Below are 25214 nucleotides of genomic sequence, written 5' to 3'. Positions count from 1 at the left end.
TCCGTCCCATTACGTGAATTATTATTACAACTTAATTATATGGGATTAAGTATGTAGATTCACTTATTTTGTTTTGTATTGTATATTACTTATTATTGAAATTTTGTTTTGTAATTAAGTTGTATGTAGATTCACTTATTATTATTACAACTTAATTATATTACAACTACATACTTAATTAAGTTGTAATAATAATTAAGTATGTAGATTCACTTATTAATTAAGTTGGTGTCTGTAGATTCACTTATTATTACAGCACATACAACAAATTATTATTACAACTTAATTACAAAACAAAATATTCCTAAGTATGTAGATTCAAACTCCCTCCGTCCCATGACGTCTTTTTTGTTTTTTTTTCGTTGATCCTTCGGAATATGTCATTTGTATAATCTGGCAAGTTGCAACTTAATTATTATAAATCCCATAGGATCAACGAAAAAAAAACAAAAAAGACGTCATGGCAACTTGCCAAACGCAACACAAGCTATAGCCGTGTCCCCTACGTCGGAGGGGGAGAGATCATCCAGACACCAACAGAAACCAGGCAGCAAACCTTCGGAAGCTTCCTGGTGCCATTGTGCGTTAATGACTCAGGGAATAATATACCTCAAACATTTCGAATGGAAAACTTCGCGTCCGGTAAGTTGCACCTCCTGCCAGGCTACAAGGCATCCAATTCTGTAAGAAGCATCCAACTGCACCGTGCCATCAATCACTTGCTACAATAATTCAGGAAGCCTTTATTCTTGCTTCATGTAGGATTTGTACTCTGCACACTTGGGAGACCCAAGAAGCGGCCTATAAATACCTTGGTCCATCCATTCCCCAGTTCATCAAGCACACGACAGCTTAAGCTTCTGAGCCTTCCAGTGCCGGAACAGAGCAGCATATAAGAATGGCATCCCTGAAGGCCGTGAAGCCAACCGGACTTGAAGGGCAGGCCAAGGAGCCTACCAAGGTTAGTGCCACCAAGGGGCCTGCAAAGCTCAGTGCCACGGCGACCAAGCCAGCAGCCGCCAAGGGCGGCATCAAGAAGGCTGAGTCAAAGCCACGGGAGCCTAAGAAGAGGGTACAACCTGCAGCTGATGTCGTATTGAGATCCTTATAACCTTCACCTTGCATGCTCTTTCCCTGATGATCTGGTGTTTTTCAAATGACAGCAGGTGAAGAGCTCCAAGCCAGCAGCAGCAAAAAACTGACAACGGCAGCAGAAGAAATGGAGCTTGCATGCTATCTTCATGGTGCTATGAATTATATATGAATCCCGCCTTTCCCTTCCTCTGTCTCCCATGATGTCGATCATGCCTCGACAGGCGCTGACAGTGTGTGCGCAATCCATGGGACGAATATTACAAATAAGACGTGTAGTTCTGCCATCTGCTTCATCTTATCTTGCTTGATGTTTCACTGCTTTCCCCCATTTTACGTGTGTTTGTTTGGGTTCGATTGGCAAATACAGTAACACAAACGCCAATCGCCGAGACCCTAAGAATCATCATCTCCGCGGTGTCGTCTGTAAAAAAAAAAAGCAAAACCCATTATGCCAACAATAATAGGAGTACATGACAAACGATTATCATGATCCTACACAACCGCAATCATCAAACGAACAGAGATTTCAGGACACAGAACTGTTACAAATTCGCACAACCAATCACCTTAAACGCTGATGATGTCTCAAAAAGTAACACTACATGAATGACCAGCCACACTTACCCAAAAATTAGAAGCACACACACTTGGTAATTATGAACAGAAAAGTCAAAGGTGGACACTTCCGAAATTACCCTATGCATTTAGAAACAACAACAAAACTTCCTCAATCAACTTTTATGTTACCTCACAGAACCCGTGATTACAAGCCTTTGTGAGTGATATAAAGTACACCTTATCTACAACTTCAAAAACAGAAGGGGTAAAAGAAGGCGTTGTTTCGACTCATGTAGGTTCGGGGACCCCAGGATCTTCAGTCGGCCATGTACTATGCCCGCGCGTTCGAGCACCGCGCGGTGGCCATCCAGCAGGCATCACCGTCCCGGACCGCTGGGTCGCTACCCGGGCCGGATTCCGTACAAGGTCGGCCTGCGCAGGCTTCCGCGGCACCCCTCGCCGCGACCGCGGCGCGCCCATTCCGCCGGCTCACCTCAGCCGAGCTACTCGAGCGTCGCCGCCAAGGGTTGTGCTTCAACTGCGACAAGCCCTACACGCCCGGCCATGCCTGCCCGCGACTCTTCTACCTGGAGGTTACAGACTACATTCCGGAGGACGCCGTCGCCGCCGACCTGGCCGCCCCAGCTGCCGACAAGGTGGTGGCCGAGAAGGTGTTTGACGCTGGTTGATCATCTCGAGAAGTTCAACAAGCGCTTCCCCACCTTACAGCTCGAGGACGAGCTGTTTGTGCAGGCGGGGAGAAGTGTTATGACCGGTTTAGCTAGGCCCACCGGGCAATCTTAGCCCACAAGTTATCTTAGGTTAATTCTTATGCAAGTTATCTAGGTTATAAATATAGGCTGTAAGACTCTTTATGGAATCAAGCAATAAGAATATTATTATCCCTATTGCCCGGCTCCCAAAGGAGCCGGAACCCTAGCCGCCTCTAACCCTAGCCGTCGCCGCCATCTCTCTCCGACCCGACGGCGCCCAGCTGCCGGCCCACCCGCTCATCGCCTCGCCCCGCTCCATCCTTCCCCTACAACCTACGCAGCAGGTCCGGTAGGATCCCTGGTTCTACCACTAGCAAACCACTGTTCTTCTCTGCCATGGTTCGTAGGAGTATATTACCTAACACTAAATCAATTTCTCTGCAACGAGCCAGCCCCAGCCGGCATGCATGCACAGGCGACCACATTTTCAAAGTGAAGGTAGTGGCAGACCCTACCGCCAAGGACCCTGGCGGTAGGGTATAACGGTCTACCGCCAAGGTCCTTGGCGGTAGACTATCTTTCATGTTATAACGACATTATAACGCAGTTGAATCCTACCGCCGGAGACTGTGGCGGTAGGCAGTGTAACCTACAGCCAATGACTATGGCGGTAGGAAAAGGGTCAGATCCCGAAAAAAATTCGAACCAGGGTCAGATCCTGCTAAAGTTTCGCAAAAGGGTCAAAACAACGAATTTGGCCTCCACCGGACGACCGTACTTTCCTACTGCTCTGCCTATGTCTGAAGGAGTACCAGGGGTACCGGGATGTCCGACGGCTGGCAGGTGATATGAAGCCCAAGCAAGCGATACAGGCACCTCGCGGCTGGGCCCAGGTCAAATCATTGGTCCTGACCGACTGACAAGCAAGGCCCGCCACGAAAAAAAACCTGGAGTGCGCACAAGTCACAACTTCTTATATGCCTTAGGGAGCTTAGAGGTTGAAATTAACACAGAATTCCAAGTCAACATCAATGGTGATTGAGAAGAACTACCCTCACCTCAAGTTAATGAACTCAAAAGAAATCCCATAACAGAAGACTCGGCACAGGATAATACAATATTGGCACGGCCACAATTAATACATTCGTACAGTTTAATGAGAACCGTAGCATTTTTTACTACACAAAAAGAATTCTAGCAGGGAAGGAGTTTAAGGCAAGGCGGTAAGAGCAATTACCTTCTAGAAGGGACTAATCCAACGGGCCAACTGCAATTGCCACTCAAAAACCAGGCGCCTTGGAGTTGGCGCAGAAGCTGCATTTTGGCGAGTTGCATCATCGGCATAAATAACAGAAAAGACATCTTCAACCAAAGGATCCCTTCCACCCCTAAGAGGATCCTGTGAAAAGATTTAAATAAACAAGTTAGAACAAAACTCAAGAGTAACAAGTTAGAGCCTCATAATTAGGCGAGATGTTTTAATTACATAATTATACAGCAGTTACCAGTTCAGAGGTAGCAAAGACGTGATAAGATCTCTCTCTTACTAACTAATACTCCCTCCGATCCATAATAAGTGTCGCAGTCTTGAACTAAGGTTAGTTCAAAACTGCGACACTCTGCCTAAGCAGATCACTCCCAAGCCGCTATGCAAGGGCCTTGCCTCCGCCACTCTGCTGATTCCCTGGATTATCTGGAAGCAGAGGAACACGTGTGGCTTCGATGGCGACCTCCCGTCTGCACCGAACACCATTGCACGTATCAAAGAGGAAGCCGCACTTTGGTCTAGAACCGGAGTCCTCGGCCTTCGATTGTTGTTGCCGACAACCTGGGACGTTCACTAAACAACCACCATGTATCTTTTACCCTCTTTGAGGGAGGCTGTACCAAACTCTCCTGCTTTCTAATGAAATGAAACGCAAAACCTTTTTGCGTTTTCTCAAAAAGAATGAAGGCAGGGGTATTTAGGGTATGTTTGGTTTGTGACAAAAACAACCATACCAATTGTTTGGTCACAACCAGAACTTTGGTCCTTGTTTGGAATTGGAATGTTGCCAAGAAAGCTTCATGCCCATGTCCCTTTTCCCACTCGAGTTCATTCTAATTGGCAATATGGCCCAATAATAGGCAAGCAAAACCTTGGCCAGAACTGGTTTGGCTCAACTATGCACACCCTAACACTTTAGTTGATTTGACAAGTCACCACTATTAAGTTGAATGATATAGCAACTACTACTTTTTCCCTACATAAAATATTCTAGTATTACTACATAGTTGGTACTAGTAGGATTCAGTGTCGCCATAACCTAGTGAACCAAGGAAAGGCCCACATAATCCCATGTTCTATCCTGAGAATTTGTTCATACAATGACCTCAAATATTTGAAATAGCACATTGAGGAGGTAGTCTTTCCAGAAATCCACCATTTTCATTTAGTAAAGTAAAAAAAAGTAAGAAAATTTGCGAATGAAGTCCTTACTGTTTGAGTAAATAGTTAGCATATGAATCAAGTTGGACTTTACAGATATAACTACTATAATATACTATGACACAAAAAATGATTCATTATCGACATCCACATTTATCACCTGTATAAATATATCTGTATGTGTTTTCCCTTCGTACAATAATAATGTGGCCTGGGCACCAACTTGTTGAAGGACGTCTACAAAAGTTCGACTGCACATAAAAAGCAGAGTAACTTGTATCGTGAAATTGGGAAACATTATGTCAGTTAAACAAGGGAGCAATCAACTAAATATCAATCCAAGTAACAGGCAATAGATCAACCTTGTAGGCTTGCACTAGAAGCAGCAAAATATAAATGAGTAGAAAGTCAAAAAGAATTCTCAGACGTAGTATTATTGTTACAGGTGAAATAGTTGACACTTAATGCTGCACATGTAAAACCAGAGAGAATATTCATGTCTAGTCAGTTAATCCCCAAACTTGCCAGTATTTTGACAAATATACTATCATCTGGACTTCTGGAGTTTAACAAAGAGTGGTGTATGAATAGTTCTGCTATTGTTCCTATCAAAGAAAAGCGTGAATATACCTTTCAACTTTGCAAACTTTATGTACAGTTTTGGTTTTAATATACTTCATCTTCAACAATTACCTTGGTACTAAAAGAGATGCTAAAAGCCTAAAAGTGGAGAAGGAAAGACCATGACATTTAACTTAGAAAAGTTTGACGCTGTGACTGCGAAAGGGTATGTTACCTTACCCCAGCTTGGTTTATTGTTTCATGAAATCCAACTAGAGTATTTTCTGTAGCCTTTTCAACTCACTGAAGTTGTATACTGTAAATTGAAATGCCAAGGCGAGATATCCTACACAACCTTGGTTTATTGTTTCATGAAATCCAACTAGAGTATTTTCTGTAGTCTTTCCAACTACTCCCTCCGTTCCTAAATATTTGTCTTTTTAGAGATTTCAAATGGACTACCACATACGGATGTACATAGACATATTTTAGAGTGTAGATTCACTCATCTTGCTCCGTATGTATTCACTTGTTGAAATCTCTAGAAAGACAAATATTTAGGAACGGAGGGAGTAGATCAGAAGAACAGACAGTGACTAAACTAAGATGCCAAGGAAAGTTTGTTTTAATAAATTGAGATGCAGATGAACTTGCACAGTAAAAGAATTTCCTTTTACCACGACATCAAGAATTTTTGGAGGGTAGGTGGGTATGGTTTGCCCTTCATTGTGTTAAATAAACATCTGCAGAAGACATAAACAAACCTGGCAGACGATGGTATTGAATAATCATCTGTTCCATGCATAAGAAAGATACGAGGAAGTAGAGCTATGGTCCGGGTACTCGACTCCTTGACAACAATTTCAGGAGAATAACGTGACAATGCTTCTTCTCCCTCCATTATACTGAAACAGTAATTGTGCTTGGTGTCAGTATCAATTTATTATTAAATAGATGGATCAAAACATAGTCATATTACTACCTGAGAAATATTGAACGGTTCAGACCACGCTGATGGAAATGGTCGACCAAATTATGGATGTTGTATCTGCAAAATATTACTGTTACTGAACCATGTCGAGTGTCCACCATTATACATCCGAAAGGAAACATAAAATATTGGAGGTCAAGTTTTATTTGTAATCCAATGAAAAAGAAATATCACAATATATATTTCAAGATAACTTTGAAGTACAAATCTATCAAACTCCATGTGACATTGGAATATGATGGTGTCCTCTTTGTAGACTAGAAGCAACTGGGACTAGGTGAAGGAGTTTGGTAGTGGCGTCATTCCAAAAATTTGGACCAAACTATTATTGTAATTACTGGCAGAGGAGAAGTTGGAAAATTTATAAGGTCTTCTAAAAGACAATCTATACAGCCATCTGGTTGCAAATACAAAGACAACAATTGGTTTGGTTTTACTATTTTAAGTCTAGCTCTCATATTGATACGTTCGAATTAGTTCAAATCCAGAACATACAAAATATGATCACTGCAATTACTTTTTGAATACACAAAAGGGCAACCTAATGTGTACCCAGTATCTGGCCAAATATCTGAAGTCAATATCTTCCAGGAGCAATCACTCAAATATTCTGTGAACAATATGAAATTTAACCTTTGGTTATGGGTTTTAAGGAGTATTCTAAAACCAAAACCCCTAAAATGTCATCACAGCTTACAGGAGCTCTGATGCTTGTACTATCTTAAGTTCCACAAGTAGTTGAATAGTCATGCACAAAAGACTAACCAGCAAGGAACCTAAGATCTCACCCTCCAGATAAACCAAAGTATGCCTTGATTTGTGTAACACTCCAAGAAATGGGCTGTCCGCTAGACTCTTTTACTGCCTGTTCCATTAGGGCACATGCTGAAATATGTGCTCCTGCTGACTGACCCATCAAGTAGATCCTACAAGTTTATCGTAAAATCAACTAGGTCATACAGAGTTATGATAACTGAAATGCCGTGCATATACAAACATCACTATGGTGGAAGGTATCAGTAATGATAATAAACAGAATGATGTAAATATATGCCATCAACATAATGCAAAATGACATGTAAATATTTATAAAACTTAAGCTAGCACAAGGGCTTTAAGTAAAGTTCTAAGAAGTGTCCAGTGTATAAAAAGAGGTCAAGTTTCCTGAATAATTCATCAATAATTTGTGGCTATCTAGCTGACAATCATCGGTTAACCGAATCATGCATCTTCTTAAGCAAATGACATGAATTGGCACGTAAACTTAGCCTAAGGGAAAAACTGCTCTTTGTGGTCATTCAAAAGTCACTTTCGTACACACAAAAAAATGGTTATCTTACTGATTAGGATCACCTCCATAACTAGCAATGTTGTTACACACGAATGAGATCCCCTGAGAAGCATCGCTAACCATGTCACTTATTGTTCCTTGAGGAAAATTTCTGAAAATAGACGTGTGAATATTGTGTCAAGCAAATAAAAAGTGAAACAATTGTTTCATATTATTAACAAAATAATATGGAGTGATTTCAACGGAAATCAAGCAGCACCTGTAATCAATGCAAGCAACTATGATTCCTCTCTCAGCCAACCGCCTGCCAAGAAGGGCACCCCATGCCTTGTAACTGAATTTCGAGCAAGGTTGTCAACAAATGAAGTCGCCGTGAAGGATTAACGGAATGCGTAGTTGCAAAAATATCAGCTCACCCAATAATCCAGGCCCCACCAGTTACAAAGGCCACCACGGGACAGGGTCTTCTATTATCTTTGGGTATATACAAATCTAACCTGTTTCTCGGTTGTTCTCCATAAACTATACTTCTACGAACCTGACTTGAAAAGAAATAGTAATATCCAACTGCAGTAAGAAAAGAATGTTTTCAGAATGCTATAGGATATCGATGATACCATATTCTAATGAAATGAGCCAACAATCCAAGGGTCCATTCAAGAAGCAGAAGACCTCATGAACATCAGAAATAACAAAGAATATCCATCCACATGCTCCTTGATGTGCATAACAAAAACTAATAGCGCAATCCCTGAAATGGTAACCTGTCTGCAATATACCTTGCAAAAAACCTGGCATAAGTAGAATGGCATAGACTGCAAGGGCAAGAAGCTGCCTCATCCAGCGGTAACCTAACCTGAATAATAATAAAATTAGAACGGGAACAGAAAAATATCAACAGTGATTCTATTCATCACTACATTCTGACAAAAAGGGTGAAAATTGTCAGTGAATCTTAACCTATCAAGATGGACGTAGTTTTGAACTACAATAAGGGCAAGAATTTGCATGGCCTCCCCATGCCATACTTCAAAATAAATTTCCTTAATATATTCCCCGCAATTTTCAGTACGGACTCATAATGCAGCATCAAAGGGATACAAACACAATGAGCACACAACCTGGCTTTGCGCCGCTAGGATGCACACAACCAACTACTCTAGTGAATACATGACAGGCTTATTTATGTTTCAGCAGAACTGCTTGCAAGATCGTCCCCCCGATGCATCTCTTGGAGACGGTTATGACAGAAATAGCTGTATTGTTGTAGTAGCAAAGATGCGAAACACGATTCTAAGGCAGATAAAAGCGATCCCCTCCTTGTTCCGTCTTTTACAACGAAAAGGGCCAAGATCTTCAAATCAAGATGGATACAGGTTTTTTATTTGTTTCTGAACAAATGGTTTGTTATGCAAAGACAAAGCCCGCACGACAGGGAAACATTTATGTGGTCCCCGAAGCTTAATTCTGGTCCATGTCCCTCACGCAATTGCGTGATCAAACAACCTTGTGGAGTTGGCTTCTCCATAGGGATTGATATGAAGCTGCCTTGGCAACTCAGCCATCTCAACGACCTCCGGGCATAAGGAAGTTTCCAAGTAGAACTGAAATTTTGGGTCGCTACAGGAGCATCAAAACCATCACCACTACCGTGCGTGTTGCATCATAGCGATCGCCCTCGAGTTGGAGTGCCTCGTGGCGATTGAGACAGTGGAGTAGCTAGCGAGGAATTTCGGTGATTACCCGAGGTACTGGAGCAGGGTGAAGGTGAGGCGCGTGACGAGGTAGGTCTCGGAGGCGGCATGGCCGACGTCGTGGCGGAAGGACGACTGCCTCCTGGGGCCGGCCGAGCCCTGGGGCCTCGGGGACGCGGACTGCACGGGCGACGAGCGGCGGCGGCCGGCGGAGTCGCTCCGCGGGAGGAGCGCGTCCGCCTCGCGCGCGTCGTCCCCGGAGGGGGGAAACTGCATTGCCATTGCGTGGCGAAGGCTCGGGAAGGTCCGCCGGGCGGTTGGGAGTGGGAGATTCGAGTTGGTGCGGAAGAATGGAGCGGGGAGGAGGGGCGCGCCTAAATAGGAGGAGGAGGAGGCGGGCGGGGAGCGCGAGCGCGAGTGCGTGGCGTGGAGGGACGCGTGGGGGAGGCGGGGCGAGCGCAGCAACATGCCGCAAATCCTCGTTTGCCTCCTTGCTTCGCCATTCTTCCGGCGTGGGCGGACTTTTGCAGGCTGAGAACTGGGAACCGGACGAGGCTTTCGGTGTCCAAGGTAGTCGAGTTGGATACAGCAACACGAATGCTGTGACACTGTCGAAATTCGAAAAATTATTTACTCGTGGTAGGAGTACTACTCATCGTGCGTTATGGTCAGTTGGTCACACACAGAGCATATGTCCTTTGCCAGCAAAAGGATGCGTAGAAGGCTCAATGATGGATGACGAGCACAGCACACGACGCTGAGGAGGCTCAGGCCCCAGCAAGGAAATCTCTTCCGTTATTAGAAAATTAGAAATTTGAAAGAAAAAAAAATGAAACGATGACAACAAACACGAGAGTGTGTACCTAAATGGCCCGATGATGCAATTTTTTGTATGGGCTAAAATGATTGGTGAGTGGTGTACCGTGGTAGGGCCGCGTATATGATTGTGGCGTGAGGCAGGGGAATCTTTGCAGGTTCTAGAGCTTCGTTTGCGGTCTCTGGAGCGAGGCGTAGCTGGCTTTAGGGTGCGGCGGTGAGGTGAACGCCGCTGCCGTCCGCGTCCGGCTCGGTGGGCCCGCGATTACGTGTCGCCGCGCCACGCGTTAGAACCCAAGTGACTTTGCTCCTAGTTCCCGACACGGCTGGCCGGCTGATGCGACTCATTGGAAACGTGACGCTTCACGTGGCAAAAGGCACAAATTTAATCTCACGAAACTATTTCACAAACTAAACCGTTTTTAAAAATATTTCACCGAATTAACCTTTAATGTGCAGCGTCTGATAGATGCGGCGCCTAACACTCAGGCGTCACAGTGCAGCGTCTACATGTAAGGAGCTGCACAGTAGGGTGCAACGTCTTACTATCGGGCGCTGCACAAAAGGGTCAACGATGTGATTTTTTTTTAAACAGTTTGGTTTGTAAAACACTTTTACTCTGAGATCAATTTTGCCGCTTCACTTTCCTCGAACGAATTCCTCAACAAGCCTGGACCCATAATCTTGGGATCCTTGTAACTTTAGAACGTTCGTTTATGAAGGTAGCACATAACGATTATGTGACAGTTTTAGTTTTGATAAAGTGGTGAGGGATGGCATTCTTTTCAGAGAATATATCAGTTTCTTCTTGAAGATAATTTTCATTTAAAAATTGTCCCTGTTTTTATCTCTTATCGAAATTTAGGGTCTGTTTGGTTGGAGACTAGTGTGGCCAAGCCAAAGTGTGGCTAGCCACACAAATATGGCAAGTCACACAAGTGTGGCTAAGAAATTGGACGCCAAACTTTGGCAAAAGTTGGCAAAAAAAATTGTCTCTTTAACAAGTGGGCCATAGGGGCAATAAAGTGTGGCAAGCCAAAGTGTGACAAAAAACCAAACACATACTTGTCAAACTGTGGCTGCCAAATTTTAGCTTGGCAAACTGTGACTGGGAACCAAACAGCTCCTAAAATTGCCATCACACATGGTTCACTGCCACCCCTCTCCCAGTGAGCGAACGTAGGTAATATTACCGCAACTTTGTCCTCTTTTGCACGCAGGAATGGGGCACGTAGATTTTCAGCCGCCGATCTACGTTAATATTTAAAGGACATGACTAACATCCTAACGTTTGGAATTTAGGGGACATATCCGGATGATCCTTTCTATCTCCCTCACACGACCTCCCATGTATGCATGCATGCTTTTCTATTTGTGTTTTCATCAATCCTTGTTTAATTAAAATCTTCTAATTACATCCATGTAGAAAAAACGAAATAGATGATGTCAGCAGATTCTTTTTGGAGATTGAAAATCAAAATGTTTTGTAGCTCAAACCATCGGCCGTATTGAAAAATTGTCTTCACATAAAAGATTCATCGCAACGAAACCTTCGAAACTAGATCCCATGTTGATATGTTCTAATGGTTTTTTTCGGGTAAAAATTTACCACGCATGTGCTACTTAAGTTATCACGACTGTGACACACAGTTACCAAGCTGTTTTCATAGGAAATATCGGGCATAAAAAGATGGTATTTTAACTTTTCTTCTCATGTGCACATGCATATATGCACTAGACGACAAAACTATGATGTTATCCAAGATTCTCCCTATTTCAAAACTTTAAAATATTTTGTAGCTCAAATTGTCGCTTAGATCGAAAAACTATTTTCACATACAAGATTCGTCAGGAGAGATCTTCGAAACTAGACCCTGTGTTAGTATGTTTCGACAGACTTTTTTCAGAAAAAAATACCACGCATGTGCTACGCAAGTTATGATGCTAGTTGAGCGTAAGTTATCGTGTTGTTTACGCAGAAATTATTGAGGCATAAAAAATGATTTCTTCAACCTTCTTCCCACATGCACATGCGTGAGCCCTAGAGAACTGAAAATGCTAATGTCAGGGAGGATTCCACCAAAATTTAAAAAAATTAAAATATTTTGTAACTCAAACAGCCGCTCTGGTACAAAAACCATTTTCACATGAAAAATCGCTGCGACAAGGCCTTCGAGACTAGATCTCATGTTGGTATATTTCGACAACTTCTTTCGGTCAAAAGGTTATTAGGCCTAGACTAAGTTTATTAACTCCGTTGTGTGTATATTACCATGACATTCACACACGAATTACCGAAGGGTGTTTTTTAACAAGTCCCTCCCCCTCCCGGTCAAAAGTTATCACGTCTGGACTAAGTAAGTTATCAACTTAGTTGTGCATGTATTTTCAACAACAAAAATCATGGGTCAAAATTATCGCCATGTTTGTACATAAGTTATCAGGTTCGTGAGCCTGTGTTACCATGTTATTTACAGAGTATGTTTTCAATAACTTTTTCCCACGAGTCAAAAGTTATTGTGGTGTTTGTACATAAGTTATCAGGTCCGGGAGCATGTGTTACCATGTTATTTATAGAGTATGTTTTCAATAACTTTTTTCCACGGGTCAAAAGCTATCGTGATGTTTGTACCTAAGTTATCAAATCCAGATGCATATATTATCACGCTTTTACATAGGAGTTATCGGTGGTATGTTTTTAACAACTTTTTCCACGGGTCAAAGTTATTGTGGTGTTTGTATCTAAATTACCAGGTTCGGGAGCCTATATTATCATGCTATTTACACAAAAAGCAATTGGTTGTATGTTTTTAATATCTTTTTCTCCGGGTCAAAATTATCATGGTGTTTGTATACCTGAGTTATCAGGTCCGAGGGCGTATATTACCATGCTATTACTTAGAAGTTATAGGTGGTATGTTTTAATTTCATCAACCTTTTTCCACGGGTCAAAGTTATCATGGTGTTTGTATCTAAATTATTAGGTCAGGGGACGTATATTACCATGCTATTACTTAGAAGTTATTGGTGGTATGTTTTCAACAACTTTTTCTCACGGGTCAAAATCATCATGGTGTTTGCATCTAAATTATCAGGTCTGGGAGCCTATATTATCATGTTATTTACACAAATAGTTTGCTGAAGTATGTTTTCAATGATTTTCTATAACCAAATAATGGGTAAGTCGGTCTACAATAATCATGTTTCTATAACATATACAACTTGGTAACTATAAAATTAACCATGTTGATAACTACAACCCGGTGACTACATAATTGTTATGTTGGAACTACATATAGTCTTCCCTCCTATGATGACCCCTCTCTCACCAAATTACTACGAAGATTTGCTTGAATTCTACCATGATATGACGCGCCACCTTTCCTTTGCCAACATCTCCCACCTGTCCAAGTGCATATCATGTTGAATCCTCTTTGATCCCACCACCAATGTTGTTCTCGGTATCATCGGAGTGCTCGCGGGGATGACTACTTCCATCAAGAAGTGAACCACAAAATGATTCATAAGTGAAAGAAAAACTGGAAATGCATTCTCTGTAGAAGTACAACAAGATCCGAGTAGTACCAATTCCTAACAGAAGAAAAAAACAAATGGAGGGTTGCACCATAGCAGTGGCCTACTCGCGGTAATCGCATATCTACTGTATTAGCCCACTTCCAAACAGAACATGCAGTTGGCTGAGATGGTTACCAGGTATAGTCGAACTGAGGAGTGAGGCTGCAGGTGCAGGGTTCGAATCCTGTTGGCGCTACTTTTTTGAAAAAAATGAGCCAACGACCGATGATGATGGAAGTCGTGCGTGCCAGTCGCTAATGACCAGTCGGCAGGAACTTAGCTTTAATGTCGTTTGTACATAGGTTGTCTGCTCTTGTATAACATTCATTATAGGTGCATAATGCATATTGTAAATTTGACTGGCATTGTTAGAATTGATCTGAGGCAGGGTCGTCGGTCATTCGAGAATCAACCAATCACACGAGCACAACGCTGAAATTTATTAACGAGGTTCACTAACATGGCTACAACCTCAAAGCCTGACTACATACTGAAAGTGCAACTATCCCTAGGTGGTTTTGGTAATTCCTAACAACATATAGCTCATTGAGCTAATACTATTCCAAGACAAATATTTCAGGAAAGCTCAATGAATGGCATGGCATGGATGAGAAAACTGGATCCCTCAAAATGCTAAGGATAAAAGGATTGGCTCAAGCTTCAAGCTCAAGACTCTACATTTTATATTTTAGTGATCCAAGATCACATTGAGTCTATAGGAAAAGCCAATACTATCAAGGAGGGATGAGGTGTTGCTTAATGAGTTTCTTGCTTCATAGTGCTTAGTGATATGCTCCAAAACCCTCAACTACTTTCCCACATCCACATATGACCTAAACCTAAAGTCCAACTCGGCCCCACCGATTCTTTCTATCCGGCGCCACCGAGTTTAGATGTCATAGCCACTACCACAAACCCTAGGCAAATCAGTCTCACCGATAGGGATCTCGGTCTCACCGAGATGGGATTGTAATCTCTCTGTTTTCCTTCGTAACATTTCGGCCTAATCGAGATGAGTGATCGGTCCCATCGAGATTGCAATGTAAACTCTCTGTTTCCCTTTCGTAATATTTCGGTCCCACCGAAATGAGCGAACCGGTCCCATCGAGTTTACCTGACCAACTCTTTGGTTAGCTTATTACCAAAATTGGTCTCACCGAGTTTGTGTAATCGGTCTCACCGAGATTACGTTATGCCCTAACCCTAAACATATCGGTCCTACCGAGTTGCATGTCGGTCCCACCGAAACCCCTAACGGTCACTAGGTTTACTAAATCGGTCTGACCGAGTTTGTTGATTCGGTCCCACCGAGATTAGTAAATTGTGTGTAACGGTTAGATTTTGTGTGGAGGCTATATATACCCCTCCACCTCCTCTTCATTCATGAAGAGAGCCATCAGAACAAACCTACACTTACAACTTGCCATTTCTGAGAGAGAACCACCTACTCATGTGTTGAGGCCAAGATATTCCATTCCTACCATATGAATCTTGATCTCTAGCCTTCCCCAAGTTGCTTTCCACTCAAATCTTCTTTCCACCAAATACAAATCCTGTGAGTGAGAGTTGAGTGTTGGGGAGACTATCATTTGAAGCACAAGAGCAAGGAGTTCATCATCAACACACCATTTGTTACTTCTTGGAGAGTGGTGTCTCCTAGATTGGCTAGGTGTCACTTGGGAGCCTCCCACAAGATTGTGGAGTTGAACCAAGGAGTTTGTAAGGGCAAGGAGATCGCCTACTTCCTGAAGATCTACCGCTAGTGAGGCAAGTCTTTCGTGGGCGACGACCATGGTGGGATAGACAAGGTTGCTTCTTCGTGGACCCTTCTTGGGTGGAGCCCTCCGTGGACTCGCGCGGCCGTTACCCTTCGTGGGTTGAGGTCTCCATCAACGTGGATGTACGATAGCACCACCTATCGGAACCACGGCTCAAAAATCACCGTGTCTCCAAATTGCGTTTGAAATCTCCAAACCCTTCCCTTTACATTCTTGCAAGTTGCATGCTTTAATTTCCGCTGCTCATATACTCTTTGCATGCTTGCTTGAATTGTGTTAAGATTGCTTGACTTGTGCTAAGTTTGCTAAAATCTGCCAAAGACTAAAATTGGGAAAAGGTTAAGTTTTTATTTGGTCAAGTAGTCTAATCACCCTCCCCCCTCTAGACATACTTCAAGATCCTACACATACGCTCCTCCTCAAGACACCGTCACGATACCAGCCATTCAGGCGTTAGCACACGCTGTCGGCTCCACTTGTGTGTCTGCGCTATTATGCTGGTGTAGGTTACATCGCGTGTCTACCCCCGCATTATATTTGAAGCCTTGGATACAAGTGTCCTACTACTTTATTTAGACATACTACAACTGAAACCTACCTTGTACACAATATTCGACACAACTCCAACAAACTCTACCTTGACGTGTATCACCACCCTAAATTCATCTATGCGTCAAACTTTCATGTACATTGGACTTGACTTACACCATGAGTACCGTTGTTATTCCCACACTCCATGTCACTCCACCTGCAATTGTAGTCCCTTCTTTCCTTGATCATAGTCAACACTCAAGCAAAATTAAGTCTCTCTTTACTCTAGTTTGTGCTCCCAACTTTGAGAGTAACCATTCAACGTCATCACACATTGATCACTAACATGCGTGAAAGTGAACAACACACTTATCAGGTGTCGCATATAAAAGTTACCTAAACTCAACAACTTCGCTCATTCTTGACCATCTCATCTGAAGTTTGAAGGAATTTCATTGGCGCTTGTAGTCATCTTGAGTCAAATTCGCAATTGTCTAACCACATCATTTGGCAAGAGCCGAGCAAGATTTCGCTGGAGCACCGCCCAACGCCACATCCTTACGCATTGCACCTCCGCTAACTTGCACACCTCCCATGAAGCCATCGCGCCATGACCAAGTAGAAGCTACTCCAGACCTCATCACCGGCTGGAAGAACCAGCGAGCCAGCTCCACTCGAGCCCGAGTAGATGTGACGCCCTCCACGCCACACCACCACGCAGCCACCGTAGACGGCAGCCCACCATCATGCCATGACCAAGTAGAAGCCACTACAGACCTCATCGTCGGCTAAAAGAACCAGCGAGCCAGATCCACCCAAGCCTAGGCAAATATGGCGGCCTCCACGCTGCGCCACCACGCAGCCGCCGCATCTATGCTGCCTACCACCCCGCACCGCATCCATGCCGGGAGGCAAAGTCCCTAGCCAGGGCAGCCTCCCCCACGAAGCCAGATTCGGTGACATCCAACGACAAGCCCCCGTACGAGCTCACAAAAGGAAAAAGGTCTACCGCCCCGCCAAGACCTGTCGGATGGGAGCACCACATGACACGTTGGAGGCTCGACCAGGCCGACGACGCACATCACGCAGAGTCTTTCAACTTAGCTTTCTCTAGGAACGCATTAAAATTTAGGGGAGCTACAGCGCGAGCCATTGATCTACAACATAAATTGCAAAGACATTTAGACTATGTTCATAATAATTGGTTTAGTTAATCAAATTACTAGTGAACTTCCACTTTAACATCCCTCAAGTTGCCCAAGTGCTATATGATCCAAATCAACTAACCCATGTCCGATCATCACGTGAGATGGGGGTCATCAATGGTGAACATCTCCATGTTGATCGTATCTACTATGTGACACATGCTCGACCTTTTGGTCCTTCATGTTTTGAGGCCATGTCCATACATGCTAGACTTGTCAAGTTTTACCCAAGTATTCCGCATGTGTAAAACTGTCTTACACCCGTTGTATATGAACGTAGAGTCTATCACACCCGATCATTACGAGGTGCTTCGAAACAATGAACTTTCGCAATGGTGCATACTTAGGAAGAACACATTTTATCTTGAAATTAAGTGAAGGGATCATCTTATAATGCTACCATCGTCCTAAGAAAAATAAGATGAATAAAAGATAAACATCACATGCAATCAATATGTGACATGATATGGTCACTATCATCTTTGTGCTTTTGATCTCCATCTCCAAAGCATTGGCATGATCTCTGATACATCTCCAACGTATATATAATTTTTGATTGTTCCATGCTATTATATTACCTGTTTTGAATGATTATGGGCTTTATTATACACTTTTATATTACTTTTGGGACTAACCTATTAATCGGAGGCCCAGCCCATATTGCTGTTTTATTGCCTGTTTCAGTATTTCGAAGAAAAGGAATATCAAACGGAGTCCAAACGGAATGAAACCTTCGGCAACGTGATTTTTTGGAAGAATATCATCCTGGAGACGTGGAGTTCAAGTCAGAAGATACTTGAGGACTCCACGAGATAGGAGGGCGCGCCCCCCTATAGGGCGTGCCCCCCTATCTCGTGGGCCCCTCGAGCACCTCCCGACTGACATCTTTCGCCTATATAGTCCCACGTGCCCTAAAAACATCCATGGAGAAGATAGATCGGGAGTTCCGCCGCCGCAAGCCTCTGTAGCCACCAAAAACCTCTCGGGAGCCCTTCCCGGCACCCTGCCAGAGGGGGGATCCATCACCGGTGGCCATCTTCATCATCCCGGCGCTCTCCATGACGAGGAGGGAGTAGTTCACCCTCGAGGCCGAGGGTATGTACCAGTAGCTATGTGTTCGATCTCTCTCTCTCTCTCTCTCTCTCTCTCTCTCTCTCTCGTGTTCTCTCTTGTGTTCCCTCTATGGCACGATCTTGATGTATCCAGAGATTTGCTATTGTAGTTGGACCTTATGATGTTTCTCCCCCTCTACTCACTTGTGATAAATTGAGTTTTCCCCTTTGAAGTTATCTTATCGGATTGAGTAATTTATGAGAACACTTGATGTATGTCTTGTCGTGCTTATCTGTGGTGACAATGGGATATCATGTGCCTCTTGATGTATGTTTTGGTGACCAATTTGCGGGTTCCGCCCATGAACCTATGCATAGGGGTTGGCACACGTTCTTGACTCTCCAGTAGAAACTTTGGGGCACTCTTTGAAGTACTTTGTGTTGGTTGAATAGATGAATCTGAGATTCTGTGATGCATATCGTATAATCATGCCCACGGATACTTGAGGTGACAATGGAGTATCTAGGTGACATTAGGGTTTTGGTTGATTTGTGTCTTAAGGTGTTATTCTAGTACGGACTCTTGAATAGATTGATCTGAAAGAATAACTTTGAGGTGGTTTCGTACCCTATCATAATCTCTTCGCTCGTTCTCTGCTATTAGTGTCTTTGGAGTGACTCTTTGTTGCATGTTGAGGGATTGCTATATGATCTATCTATGTTATTATTGTTGAGAGAACTTGCACTGGTGAAAGTATGAACCCTAGGCCTTGTTTCCTATCATTGCGATACCGTTTACGCTCACTTTTATCGCTTGCTACCTTGCTGTTTTTATAATTTCAGATTACAAATACCTTTATCTACCATCCATATTGCACTTGTATCACCATCTCTTCGCCGAACTAGTGCACCTATACAATTTACCATTGTATAGGGTGTGTTGGGGACACAAGAGACTCTTTGTTATTTGGTTGCAGGGTTGTTTGAGAGAGACCATCTTCATCCTACGCCTCCTACGGATTGATAAACCTTAGGTCATCCACTTGAGGGAAATTTGCTACTGTCCTACAAACCTGTGCACTTGCAGACCCAACAACGTCTACAATAAGAAGGTTGCGTAGTAGACATCAATCTCCATCGTCACCGGCATGACACCATGATGTCCATCATCGTGCCTTCACGTGGTTGTCTCCGCCAACTATGCTTCTATGGCTATTGCTAACTCATAGCGATAAAGTAAAGCAATTACATAGCGTTTAATGATTCACACGCAGGCCATACAATAAATTAAAAACAACCCTATGGCTCATGTCAGTTGTTGTACTCATCGACATGCAAGTCCCTAGCCAGGGCAGCCTCCCCCACGGAGCCAGATTCGGTGACATCCAACGACAAGCCCCCGTACGAGCTCGCGAAAGGATAAAGGTCTGCCGCCCCGCCAAGACCTGCCACATGGGAGCACGACATGACACGTTGGAGGCTCGACCAGGCCAACGACGCACGTCATGTAGAGTCTTTCAACTTAGCTTTCTCTAGGAACGCATTAAAATTCAGGGGAGCTACAGCGCGAGCCATTGATCTACAACATAAATTGCAAAGACATTTAGACTATGTTCATAATAATTGGTTTAGTTAATCAAATTACTAGTGAACTTCCACTTTAACATCCCTCAAGTTGCCCAAGTGCTACATGATCCAAATCAACTAACCTATGTCCGATCATCACGTGAGATGGGGGGTCATCAATGGTGAACATCTCCATGTTGATCGTATCTACTATGTGACACATGCTCGACCTTTTGGTCCTTCATGTTTTGAGGCCATGTCCATACATGCTAGACTTGTCAAGTTTTACCCAAGTATTCTGCATGTGTAAAACCGTCTTACACCCATTGTATATGAACATAGAGTCTATCACACCCGATCATTACGAGGTGCTTCGAAACGACGAACTTTCGCAACGGTGCATACTTAGGAAGAACACATTTTATATTGAAATTAAGTGAAGGGATCATCTTATAATGCTACCGTCGTCCTAAGAAAAATAAGATGAATAAAAGATAAACATCACATCCAATCAATATGTGACATGATATGGTCACTATCATCTTTGTGCTTTTGATCTCCATCTCCAAAGCATTGGCATGATCTCCATCATCACCGGCATGACACCATGATGTCCATCATCGTGCCTTCACGTGGTTGTCTCTGCCAGCTATGCTTCTACGGCTATTGCTAACTCATAGCGATAAAGTAAAGCAATTAGATAGCATTTAATGATTCACACGCAGGTCATACAATAAATTAAAAACAATCCTATGGCTCATGTCGGTTGTTGTACTCATCGACATGCAAGTCCCTAGCCAGGGCAGCCTCCCCCACGGAGCCAGATTCGGTGACACCCAACGACAAGCCCCCGTACAAGCTCGCGAAAGGAAAAAGGTCTGCCGCCCCGCCAAGACCTGCCGGATGGGAGCACCACATGACACGTTGCAGGCTCAACCAGGCCGACGACGCACGTCACGCAGAGTCTTTCAACTTAGCTTTCTCTAGGAACGCATTAAAATTCAGGGGAGCTACAGCGCGAGCCATTGATCTACAACATAAATTGCAAAGACATTTAGACTATGTTCATAATAATTGGTTTAGTTAATCAAATTTCTTCCACTTTAACATCCCTCAAGTTGCCCAAGTGCTACATGATCCAAATGAACTAACCCATGTCCAATCATCACGTGAGATGGGGGGTCATCAATGGTGAACATCTCCATGTTGATCATATCTACTATGTGACACATGCTCGACCTTTTGGTCCTTCATGTTTTGAGGCCATGTCCATACATGCTAGACTTGTCAAGTTTTACCCAAGTATTCCGCATGTGTAAAACTGTCTTACACCCTTTGTATATGAGCGTAGAGTATATCACACCCGATCATTATGAGGTGCTTCGAAATGACGAACTTTCGCAACGGTGCATACTTAGGAAGAACACATTTTATCTTGAAATTAAGTGAAGGGATCATCTTATAATGCTACCTTCATCCTAAGAAAAATAAGATGAATAAAAGATAAACATCATATGCAATCAATATGTGACATGATATGGTCACTATCATCTTTGTGCTTTTGATCTCCATCTCCAAAGCATTGGCATGATCTCCATCGTCACCGGCATGACACCATGATGTCCATCATCGTGCCTTCACGTGGTTGTCTCCGCCAACTATGCTTCTACGGCTATTGCTAACTCATAGCGATAAAGTAAAGCAATTACATAGCATTTAATGATTCACACATAGGTCATACAATAAATTAAAAACAACCCTATGGCTCATGTCGGTTGTTGTACTCATCGACATGCAACTCCCTAGCCAGGGCAGCCTCCCCCACGGAGCCAGATTTGGTGACATCCAACGACAAGCCCCCGTACGAGCTCGCGAAACGAAAAAGGTCTGCCACCCCGCCAAGACCTGCTGGATGGGAGCACCACATGACACCTTGGAGGCTCGACCAGGCCAACGACGCACGTCAGGCAGAGTCTTTCAACTTAGCTTTCTCTAGGAACGCATTAAAATTTAGGGGAGCTACAACGCGAGCCATTGATCTACAACATAAATTGCAAAGACATTTAGACTATGTTCATAATAATTGGGTTAGTTAATCAAATTACTAGTGAACTTCCACTTTAACATCCCTCAAGTTGCCCAAGTGCTACATGATCCAAATCAACTAACCCATGTCCGATCATCACGTGAGATGGGGGGTCATCAATGGTGAACATCTCCATGTTGATCATATCTACTATGTGACACATGCTCGACCTTTTGGTCCTTTATGTTTTGAGGCCATGTCCATACATGCTAGACTTGTCAAGTTTTACCCAAGTATTCTGCATGTGTAAAACTGTCTTACACCCGTTGTATATGAACGTAGAGTCTATCACACCCGATCATTACGAGGTGCTTCGAAACGACAAACTTTCGCAATGGTGCATACTTAGGAAGAACACAATTTATCTTGAAATTAAGTGAAGGGATCATCTTATAATGCTACCGTCGTCCTAAGAAAAATAAGATGAATAAAAGATAAACATCACATGCAATCAATATGTGACATGATATGGTCACTATCATCTTTGTGCTTTTGATCTCCATCTCCAAGCATTGGCATGATCTCCATCGTCACCGTCATGACACCATGATGTCCATCATCATGCCTTCACGTGGTTGTCTCCGTGAACTATGCTTCTACGGCTATTGCTAACTCATAGCGATATAGTAAAGCAATTACATAGCATTTAATGATTCACACGCAAGTCATACAATAAATTAAAAACAACCCTATGGCTCATGTCGGTTGTTGTACTCATCGACATGCAAGTCATGAACCTATTATGAAACATGATCATCTCATACATCAACATATATCACACCACATTTTGGCCATACCACATCACAACATGCCCTGCAAAAAAAAGTTAGACGTCCTCTAATTGTTGTTGCAATTTTTACGTGGTTGCTAGGGCAAACTATAAGAACCCATCCTATCTACGCAAAACCACAACGTGATATATAAGTTACCTTTTAATCTTCTACAAGGATCGTCATTGTCAAATTAGATTCAACTAAGGGGTGAGAGACACCCGCAAAGCCACTTTTATGCAATACAAGTTGCATGTTAGTCAGTGGAACCGGTCTCTTGTGCGAGGATAAGTAAGGTTGGTCTGAGCCGCTTCATCCCACAATGCCACCGAATAAAAAATAACAAAGGGAGTAAGCAATTTGCACATCAGCGCCAACAACTTCTTTGTGTTCTACTCGTGCAAATACATCTACGCATAGACCTAGCTCATGATGCCACTGATGGGGAACGTTGAATGAAAACAAAAAAAATCCTATGAAACACCCAAGATCTAATCTTGGAGATGCATAGCAATGAGAGGGGAGTGTGTATACACACCCTTGTAGACCAAAATTAAAGCGTATAAAACACAGTTGATGTAGCCATACTCTTCACGATCCAACCGATCTAGTGCCGAATGGACGACACCTTCGAGTTTAGCACATGTGCGGCTCAGTGACGTTCTCTCCTTCTTGATCCAGCAAGCGAGTGAGAGGAGGTAGATGAGATCTGAACCAACATGACAGCATGGTGGTTGTGGCAGTAGCAAAACTGCAATAGGGCTTTGCCAAGTGTCTGTGCGAGGTGGAGGAGGTGTAATGGGAGGAAGACGGGTAAGGGTGGAAGGGTGTCTGCCCCCAACGCCTTCCCACCTTATATAGGCGTGTAGGGGGCTGGTGGCTTGCTCTCCAAACCCCTAGGGTCGCTGGCCAAGGGGGAGGGGGGAGGAAATCCCTCCTTTCCTTCCCCACCGATCGCTATCCCCTTTTTTAGGGATCTTGATCTTATCCCTTCTGAACATGATCATATTCCTTTTAGGGGATTTTGGTGCATCTAGACCAGGGAATGTGTGGCTTGGCCCCACTATCCATGTCCATGTGCCCCCCCATATAGGCGGTTCCCACTCTGAAACCTTTTAGAACCTTCCCAATACAATACCAAAAAGACCCGAACATTTTCTGGAACACTGAATATGACTTCCCATATATAAATTTGTACCTCCGGACCATTCCAGAGCTCCTCGTGATGTCTCGGATCCCATTTGGGACTCTGAACTACTTCAATAGTTCATCATGTCAATATCTCAATACTACCCTAGCCTTACTGAACGTCAAGTGTGTGACCCTACGGGTTCGAGAACATGCAGACATGACTGAGACTCCTCTCCGGTAAATAATCAATAGCAGGACCTGGATGCCCATATTGACTCTCACATATTCAACGAAGATCTTGATCGGTTGAACCATGATGTCAAGGATTCATTTAACCCCGTATGTAATTCCCTTTGTCCAGTGATATGTTACTTGCCCGAGATTCGATCGTCGATATCTCCATACCTAGTTCAATCTCATTATCGGCAAGTCTCTTTACTCGTTCTATAATACAAGATCCCATGACTAAACTCATTAGTCACATGCTTACAAGATTCTTATGATGTTGTATTACCGAGAGGGCCCAAAGATATCGCTTTGTCACATGGAGTGACAAATATCAGTCTCGACCCATGCAACCCAAAAAATACCTTTTGAGATACCTGTAGAGCACCTTTGCGGTCACCCAGTTACGAAGTGATATTCGATAACACGAAAAGCATCCCTCCGGTATCTGGGAGTGGCATGATCTCATGGTCTAAGGAATAGATACTTGACATTACGAAAGCTACGGCAAAGTGAATTTAGTGACACGATCATATGCTAAGCTTACGATTGGGTCTGTCCATCACATCATTCTCCTAATGATGTGATCTTGTTATCAAATGACAACTCAAGTCTATGGTTAGGATTTTGGAAATATGCCCTAGAGGCAATAATAAAATGTTTATTATTATATTTCCTTGTTCATGATAACTGTCTGTTGTTCATGCTATAATTGTATTAATCGGAAACCATAATACATGTGTGAATACATAGACCATAATATGTCCCTAGTAAGCCTCTAGTTGACTAGATCGTTGATCAATAGATGATTGTGGTTTCCTGACCATGGACATTGGATGTCGTTGATAACGGGATCACATCATTAGGAGAATGATGTGATGGACAAGACCCAATCCTAAGCATAGCACAAGATCGTGTAGTTCGTTTGCTAAGAGCTTTTCTAATATCAAGTATCATTTCCTTAGACCATGAGATTGTGCAACTCCCGGATACTGTAGGAATGCTTTGGGTGTACCAAACGTCACAATGTAATTGGGTGGCTATAAAGGAGCACCATAGGTATCTCCGAAAGTGTCCGTTGGGTTGGCATGAATCGAGACTGGGATTTGTCACTCCGTATGACGGAGAGGTATCTTTGGGCCCACTC

The 25214-nt window shown here is 43.3% G+C and overlaps 1 protein-coding gene across 2 annotated transcripts; it reads right to left on the bottom strand.

The window, feature by feature from the left end:
- Positions 1-229: 229 nt before the first annotated feature.
- LOC119276370 (probable isoprenylcysteine alpha-carbonyl methylesterase ICMEL2) lies at positions 230-9840 on the bottom strand. Of its 2 annotated transcripts, none has more exons than XM_037557421.1 (11): positions 9381-9840; positions 8417-8493; positions 8054-8204; positions 7897-7971; positions 7687-7788; positions 7135-7272; positions 6338-6403; positions 6120-6260; positions 4955-5045; positions 3604-3765; positions 230-1516 (listed from the first exon to the last, which is right to left on the bottom strand). In XM_037557421.1, the coding sequence occupies exons 1-10, from the start codon at positions 9797-9799 to the stop codon at positions 3607-3609; spliced, it is 1419 nt and encodes a 472-aa protein (XP_037413318.1). In that variant the 5' UTR covers positions 9800-9840; the 3' UTR covers positions 230-1516; positions 3604-3606. The 2 variants fall into 2 exon arrangements, with proteins under 2 accessions (XP_037413318.1, XP_037413319.1); XM_037557422.1 differs by having other exon boundaries at positions 8417-8488; positions 9381-9563.
- Positions 9841-25214: the final 15374 nt, after the last annotated feature.

This window comes from Triticum dicoccoides, chromosome 3B (assembly GCF_002162155.2).
Source record: "Triticum dicoccoides isolate Atlit2015 ecotype Zavitan chromosome 3B, WEW_v2.0, whole genome shotgun sequence".
In the NCBI taxonomy this organism is placed as follows: Eukaryota; Viridiplantae; Streptophyta; class Magnoliopsida; order Poales; family Poaceae; genus Triticum; species Triticum dicoccoides.
The sequence above is the reverse complement of the archived record's forward strand: the minus strand, read 5'-3'. Positions and strand labels throughout refer to the sequence as shown.

Coding starts and splice junctions, on each gene's coding strand:
- LOC119276370 (XM_037557421.1), bottom strand. CDS start 9,799: ATGTTGCTGCGCTCGCCCCGCCTCCCCCACGCGTCCCTCCACGCCACG. Junction 8,205..8,416: donor TATGCCAGGTTTTTTGCAAG/GTATATTGCAGA, acceptor TTCTTACTGCAG/TTGGATATTACTATTTCTTT. Junction 7,789..7,896: donor GTTGCTTGCATTGATTACAG/GTGCTGCTTGAT, acceptor GTCTATTTTCAG/AAATTTTCCTCAAGGAACAA.